At 31.4% G+C, this 8,447-nt stretch overlaps 1 protein-coding gene across 1 annotated transcript; it reads right to left on the bottom strand.

The window, feature by feature from the left end:
• Positions 1-1,396: 1,396 nt before the first annotated feature.
• On the bottom strand, positions 1,397-8,447 carry LOC132713259 (phospholipid-transporting ATPase ID-like). Its single transcript, XM_060695770.1, has 8 exons — positions 7,654-8,447; positions 6,744-6,814; positions 6,290-6,372; positions 5,443-5,690; positions 4,563-4,801; positions 3,241-3,403; positions 2,680-2,769; positions 1,397-1,713 (listed from the first exon to the last, which is right to left on the bottom strand). Exons 1-8 carry the CDS (start codon positions 7,723-7,725, stop codon positions 1,627-1,629), a joined length of 1,053 nt encoding a protein of 350 aa, XP_060551753.1. The 5' UTR covers positions 7,726-8,447; the 3' UTR covers positions 1,397-1,626.

Below are 8,447 nucleotides of genomic sequence, written 5' to 3'. Positions count from 1 at the left end.
CACCAGGCATAACTTCTTTTTTTGTAATTTCCTAAAACCATAACAAAATGAGAGAAAATGATCCTAGTGACATTGCCCAATCAATGTTTTGTTTGGGATAAGTTATATGGTTAATAATTCTAATAAACACAGACAACTTAAATATGGATGTTATGAATGTGGTCAGTTAAACAAGGATTCACCCGGGCCCAAATTACGGCACAAAAGTAAGAAAAAAGACATTAAAAAAAAAATAAATTATTTTAAAAAGAGTTGTTTTAAGAAGACAAAATAAATAGGGTTTCACTTCCAAGCAAAGTCTGTCTCACATGGCTGGCAAAATCTGATTTTGACTTACTTGTCAATTTTTATCTAAAGCATTAATGATATTTATATCATAAATTTTTAAAAAATTTCCACTTTTCCGTACAGACTGTGGGAGGACCTGGCCAATATGGACTAATGATTTTACCACCCCTGGTCGAGTATTGGCTAACCAATTCTGAAATCACATGTATGTCAATGAATTTTGGACCAATGAGAGATGAAAAATGAACACTATACTTTGCCCTACTTTTTTGTCCAATGAGGATCCTTAAATTTGAAAATTTTGTCCAATGAGAATGCTTAATTTTGAAAATTCCGTATAGTCTGTTTCACATATGTCGTCACTAGCCTTTAATTTATCATTCATTTAACCCTTTCATCTATCTCCATAAATACTATACAAAAGTAAAACTGCCCATTAAAAAATAGGTCCAAAAATAAGTTTTGTTTTTAAAAATTATAAAAAATAATTTTAAAAAGTTTTTCCCTTTAAAAGCTGTTTTTAAAACATTTAATTTTTTTTCTTTGTAAACGTAAAAATACTATTTAAATACCCCAAAGACAATTTTAATTTAAACATATTCATTTAAGCTTAATTGTTTAACAAGTTAGTGCTCCTTATATTTATCACATCCGTGCCCTTTTTCCTGGAACTAACCAGTAATGTTGCCATATGAGCACACATGGTTGTGACCCCGAGTAGGTCTCGAACCGAGCATCCCTGGCCCTTAACCACAAAGCCACTACTCATTCTATGCTAAGCTATTGGTTAATTTATTTTTTTATTACTGAAACCCCTTCAGAAAGTATTGTCGCATGGTAAGAGTTAAATTAAAGATAAAATGAATAAGAAACATATTTTCACTGTTGCATATTTCATTCTTTACAAAGGCATTAAACTGTGTTTTAATTCACATTCATTCAATATCAATCACAGTAGCAAAGACCAAAAAGTAAAAGGAACAGTTGAAGATTAGTGTATAGATAACATGTCATATCAGCTTGTTTGAACACAATACTTATTCATATCATCTTATTTCGAGTCACATAGCATTCTCATAATATATAAAGTACAGAAAATTATTAATCAGATATAATAATTAACAAGGACATTGTAAAGACCTTCATGAAGTAACAAGCGCATACAAAGAATGACACCATGAAGTAACAAAAACATACAAAGAATGTAATCATGATGTAACAAGAATGCATAAAGAATGGCATTATGAAGTAACAAGAACATACAAAGAATGTAATCATTAAATAACAAGAACATACAAAGACTGTCATGAAGTAACAAGAGTATTGCTAAATACATCATTAGGTAACAAGAATATACAGTTTACTTACTGGGGTACTAGTACGTGGTTCTAAATCAGAATCTCCGATAAATACACTATCATCCGACTAATAAAAACACATTCAAAAGTTATGTATTGCTACATGTTACATACCAACCACATGTAAGAAATTTTAAGTGTGTAAAGCTATATCTCTGCTGCTTTCAGCTTACAAAACTTTTGTTTGAATTTTAAAAGACTAATAATTTCAAAATACCTGTATGAAAGAATAATGTTTGTATATTTTAAATTGCACATGCACAAAATCATTGCTAAATGGTTAAAACCGATCTTAAATTAGCAGCATAGTATTTTGTTCCAGAACATTTTATTCTGTTTGTATATAGATCTCAAATGTGTTAATAAAAAAGAAACATTTTATGTGACAACTGTTGCCAGAGCCGAAAATAAAATTATTATTATTGCTTATTGCCTTGGTAACTCAGTTTCCCTTTTCTCTGTCAAAAAAGAGGGAAGGGGCATTTATAAAAGGGAGAGCGTTTATTATCAGATGTGCATTTTTTGAGCTATTTCTCAGTTGGGTTTTACGTCAAAACAACACAATAGAGGTATTATGATTTTACCACTTTACCCGTGTAGGAAGACCTCAGGTGCTTCTCCGTGCATTATTTCAGACACAAGCCTAAATCCGAGTAGAAACACTGACATTCCGTAAGCTAGCTGGATAGCTTCCAAACATGAAAGAATCCAAAATACCTTGGGGAGGTGGATTTGAACCCAGAGATGAGCGTTTATTATATAATATACAGTACCTAATTGAGCCGCGTCACGACAAAACCAACATAATGGGTTTGCGACCAGCATGGATCCAGACCAGCCTGCGCATCTGCGCTGTCTGATCAGGATCCATGCTGTTCGCTTACCAGCTCTATAACGAGTAGAGAAACTGATAGCGAGCAGTATGGATCCTGATCAGACTGCGCGGATGCGCAGGCTGGTCTGGATCCGTGCTGGTCGCAAACGCATTATGTTGGTTTTGTCATGACGCGGCTCATTTTTATTATGTCATTACCTCAGTAATCTCTAAAGCAGTCCCACTAGCATCCAGATAATCACCATATGATTTTCCATTGATAGATGCTTTCCTGAACTCCATTATGTTCTGAAAGAAAAAAATTAAGGATAGAGAATATCCAGATATATCAACTGGAAAAACCTTTTTTTTTATGGGGCATTACTTTTTGTGGATAGGTCAATCCACTATTTTAAAATCCAACTTAATTTTTTTTTTGTCTGCTCAAGGTGTAAATATAAAAATAAGCTCCACACAGTCTTCTTTGATTACAATTAGGATTACAAAAACCTAATTGGTCAGTAAATATCTATTTACGTTAGGAAATACAGTAAAAATGAGAAGCAAGTTAGTCTCGACTTTTTTCTAAAGTTTTCGTAATATCTTCATGTATTTCAAATATATTTGTGTCACATGAAAATGTTGTATCAACATCATTATTTGCGAAAAATGCAAATACAGGGGCTTAAAATCACTCACATTAATGTCTGTATTTCTTAAATTGCTTTACATTAAATTTTTCAATCTAAATGATAAAAGGAAAAGTGGCAAGATACAGACCTGTGTAAGTGTCCCGGTTTTATCTGAGAAGATATATTCAATTTGACCGAGCTCTTCGTTCAATGCTGTTGTTCTCGCCTTGGCTGGGTCATCTTTCGCCTCGTAATACATCTTACTGTCCCAGTTAATCAATAAACTGTTCCCCATTCGAATAATCTCTACACTGAAAATAGTGAAAAAACAGTGTTACTTAGCAGATGTATGAAGGTTTGCTTTAATTTGATGCTAGCTTGAATTCAGGTGCATTTTTACATTAATGTATATCAGTTGATTTGTAATAATAAAAAGATATTTGTTGTGGTTTTTTTTTGGCCTTTTTTGTAAACAGTAAAAGACTGATTAAAGCACAATCATATTAAAGCATATTTTTACATCTTTTTCTTTTGTTGATACTCTGGGAATGACTAAAACTTAAATTTATCAACTTGTTTGAACAGTGTTCAACTAATCAACTGGTTTAAACAGTGTTCAATTTATTAACTGGTTTAAACAGTGTTTAATTACTAACCAGTTTGAACAGTGTTCAATTTATCGACTGGTTTGAACAGTGTTCAATTTATAAAATGGTTTGAACAGTGTTTAATTTATTAACTCATTTGAACAGTGTTCAATTTATCGGCCAGTTTGAACAGTGTTCAATTTATCAACCAATTTCAACATTGTTCAATCTCTTAACCAGTTTTAAACAGTGTTCATTTCATTAACTGGTTTCAACAGTGTTCAATTGACCAACCAGTTTGAACAGTGTTCAATTTATCAACAAGTTTGAACAGTGTTCAATTTATCAACCAATTTGAACAGTGTTCATTCTATCAACTGGTTTGAACAGTGTTCAATTTATCAACAGGTTCGAACAGTCATCAAATTACTGTTCAATTATTGAAAATTATTTTAAATGTCTCTGAAAAGTAAGAAACAGTTTCTATGAAATTGTAACTCTCTTGTGATGGTTTTCATGTAGTTATTTTACTTTCAATTTACAATAATCTATTAGTAGTTCAAAATTTGTTTTTATGCTAATTTTAATACTTATGCTCATATCTCGGCAGTAAGTCAACCTAACCAGAATTCCTGGATAACTAACTGGTAATTATGAATTTTTCCACAAGTGACAGACAATTTATCCAACATGATTTCTGAGAGGGCTGTGAAAGACAAATACCATTAGAATTAATGTCCGAGATTAATTGTAATGAAGAAAGATTTCAATACTATAATTGAACAGCCATGGTCAGACTGCGTAAATGAGCAAGCTAGTCATTCTATACACTAGTAGCTTAAGCGCTTTAACATGCTTAAAACGGTTAAACAAAACAACTTACCTAACATATAAAGAAATAGGCACTACTGTGTTCAGGACAATGATGTAGGAGAAGAAAGTCAGTAGAGACAGAGTTGTTGCCCCTTCCGTCACTGAACCATCTTTTGTTCCTAATATAGTTCCAGGTATGTAGCTCTCCCAGGGGAGGTAAATCTGGAATTTATCTCCGGCTATTTGGCTCTCCCAGATACCACACGCAATTGTACAGATTAGGCACATACTTAACAGGAAAATAAAAATCTGAAAAAAAATATATTATTGTTAAAACTTTAACATACCAATATTTTTTTTATATAAACTTTCTTCATATACATGTATAAGTATTTGTTTCTTTTAAAAGATGTTTATGTTTGTAGAGTGAATGATAAAAAGCATTAATTCTTAAAACAGATTTGATTCATAGTTTGAGGAAATGACCTTAATACCTAAAACCATCATCAGGCTACATGAAAGATCATGGTTTCGTAGGTGCGCTCATTTTCAGAATCAAAATAAATCTTGACCAAGCTACGCCCAGCCAAGTGTTAAAGGAACTCCACTGAGGTTAAAAAAGCCAAGGATATAAATTTGAATATTTTTACATAGATCAGCTGGGACACTTAAGACAGAAAGTCTCTAAATAAAATAGTTGAGTGAAAAACATTGCAATGCTTTTCCATTTTGGAACTGGAAAAATGGAGTGAGCCAATGATCTGATTTTTGGCACACAAGTTATTGATCTAGAAAAACATCAAATGGAATATTTATCTCGAAAATTAATTTCCAGTCCCGTCATGTCAAAAAACCTCAGGTGAGTTCCTTTAAGCTATGCTCACATACAGATAAAGGTAAGCCTTTTTGTTCTACTAAAATTTCAAGCACATGATTTATTCAATACTTACACCTATAATTAAATCATTCATAAGTCTATCAATGTTTGTTCGTTTAAACACAGTTTTCCCACAATTCATCATAAGCTTGGACTCATGACCCGAGAACACGACTAGCCCATAGCACCACTGAGTATTACGTAGAACACAACCTCGTAGTAGAATTTTATCATTATCGAGAGAGTATGTTTGCCCTTGCCAATTTAGTTTTCCTTCAAATTTAGGTAGTCGGTTGTTTGGTGCTTCACATATTATCTCCCCTATAAGAAAAGAAAAAGACTATGCTATAATAATTTGGATGTTTACAATACCTTTTTACGACTTCTTAGAGGCCTTTGTTTAGTTAATACATAATTTTTTATTAATATACAGAAGTTTTTCATACACCTCTTAAAAAATCTTTGAATACAAAATTATATCTTTAACTTTATTTTAATATCACAAAGGTTTTTAATATTGGTATCCTATTACAGTTTCCTCAACTTTCCTGTTTCTTATTGCCGATAAAGCTGAATCACCTTTTGTTGCATTTTTGTTTCGGCAATTTGTACAGTTGAAGTATATTTAGTAGTTTGTATGGAAGTCAAAACACCACTTTGTTTACATTTTGATACCTATATGAAACATAATTTCACATTTAGCACGTTTTTCTCTGTTTTCACTGTTCCTGAGGCATTTCTGAGGCATAATGGGCCTTTAACCAAAATGTGACAACAACAACTGGGTGAATAGCTCTCCATATTCTTCCAAAAGTCATGCTAAAAACTGGCCAGTCTAACAGTAAGTCTGACCAGACTCTATACTGTTGGTCTGACAGTCATTGCAATATAATACCCCACCTCATCAAAAAATGTCTTACCATCAAACTCAGAAAATTTTACAATATCATTGTCTATTTCCGCAGTTTCTGGTAAAGCTTGACGCACTTTTAAATTTGTTTCCCTACAAATAAATGAATAATTATAAACCACATATTTATATATAAAATAATCTCTAATAGTAAACACCAAAATTCTTAATTTCATGCTGAATAAAGTAAATTTCGAAACAAATGATCTGCAACTCATATCCATTTTTTGACAAGGTTCATAACTCTTAAAACTATATTTCAAAAAATATCTCCACTTTAAACATAGAATATTACTTAGATATTGTGTTTTTTTAAACCTTTATCTTCTTAAATACTAAAATAATTTAGTTGCAGAAGTAATATAGTTGTTCCTTGGCTCTTAAGATTTTTCTAAAACTTCTTGTAAAAAAACTTAAATTATTCCACTGTTTCAAAATATGCAACAGTTTCATCAACCACTTACCCATCTAACTCAGCTGTTTCAATATAACATAAACTGTTTGGTTCACTGGTTGACAGTAGCAGTAAATCGGCCTGGAAGATAGAGAAATTAGCTAATTATTAACTGCGGAATTTTTTTTTTGTCTTTAATTCCATGTCTATTACTGATAACACACGGATGATAAAAAGCTATAGATGTTACTGGGGCTGTTATTGAATATGGCAATATCATTATGTCATCGTTATTCATGATCTGATACAATATCGAAAATTTTCAAATATCGATACAAGCTAGAAATTTATTTCTGTTAGTGAATATACCTCTCTATTTTGCCTAATAAGAAAAGTCACTTTTTTCTAGTTTTCTTGGCTAACTTGAACTTTAAACTCCATTTTCAAATGTCATTGACAGAAAAAAAAACTTTCTGTCAGTTTGTAATAATTGTAATGTCTTATACAGGCATGCATAACACTATGATCCAAAATATAACATATATTTAAATGTTTTTCATTGTATCTACTGTCAAAGTTAATTTATTGTCGATATGTTCCATTGGCTATACAAGTGCTAAAATCTAATATTAAAGTCCATTTTAATTATGCAAATTTACCACTATATTAAGTCATGTACCATACAACTATGTAAAAAATTCTTATGGGCAAATATAGGTAAATAATAACAAACACATATAACAACTTCAACACTTCTTACATGAGGTTCGAAATCCAAAACTGCATATAAGACCCGCGACTTTTAAAATATCGGTCTAGCAGGTGAGTACATGTGACAAACTTACACTTGAAAATAAAATATTCACAATGATAAGGAAATTAAAACTAAAATAATTCCTTGTCACAGAGACCCTCTAAGACTTGGAAAAACTTAAGTGGACCCCCCCCCCACACCCCCAATAAAAAATGAATCAACATACAGCAACAAATTGATTGTTTTCCATTTTAATGATGTCACCAACAACAACTTTCTGCCATACTTCTTCCATCATTTTTCCGTCTCGTAAAACTGTTGCTTTCCTATTGTTAACCTGATCATCACTTCTATGTCGTCTCTATAGAAACAGAAAAAACAAGGTCATTATAAAGGTCAACAAGCTAACAAGGTCATTATAAAGGTCAAGAAATAACAAGGTCATTATGAAGGTCAATAAGCTAGAGACAATAATAGTGAGCTTTATTGTTTTATTAAATCAACATTAATCATGTAGATCTATATTTCTGCTTTTAAGGCCAACTAGCTTATTATATAATAAACATTTGCTGTGAGCTTTATTGTCTTGTAAATATATCTGGTTTAATATTCAAATCAATTCCAAATTCAAAGAGATTCTAACATTAAAATTCTAAAATAAACAGCAAACTGTAGCAGATCTTATCAGAATGCTCTTTACTGGTTTTATTGTAAGAAAACTGAAAAGTCCTATCATAAGTGCTATTATATATTACAAGTCCTAAATTGCAAGTGTTATTAGGACTTCTTATCAGAAAGTCCTTATTATAAGTGTTATCTAAAATAAGTGTTATCCACAACTAATCATAAGTGTTATTAGAACTTCTAATTAAATGTCCTATCATAATTGTGTTTAAAGGTTTTAAGCAATATTAGGACTTCATATTGTTGTTATTGCAAGTCCTATCATAACTGTTCTGTAAGACTTCTTAATAAAAGTCCCCAATCATAAGTATTATTTAGAGTCCACATTTTATTATT

This window comes from Ruditapes philippinarum, unplaced genomic scaffold, assembly GCF_026571515.1.
Source record: "Ruditapes philippinarum isolate M1 unplaced genomic scaffold, ASM2657151v2 ctg6324_1_1_1_1, whole genome shotgun sequence".
Lineage (NCBI taxonomy): Eukaryota > Metazoa > Mollusca > Bivalvia > Venerida > Veneridae > Ruditapes > Ruditapes philippinarum.
This window is presented reverse-complemented; position numbering and strand designations above follow the sequence as displayed.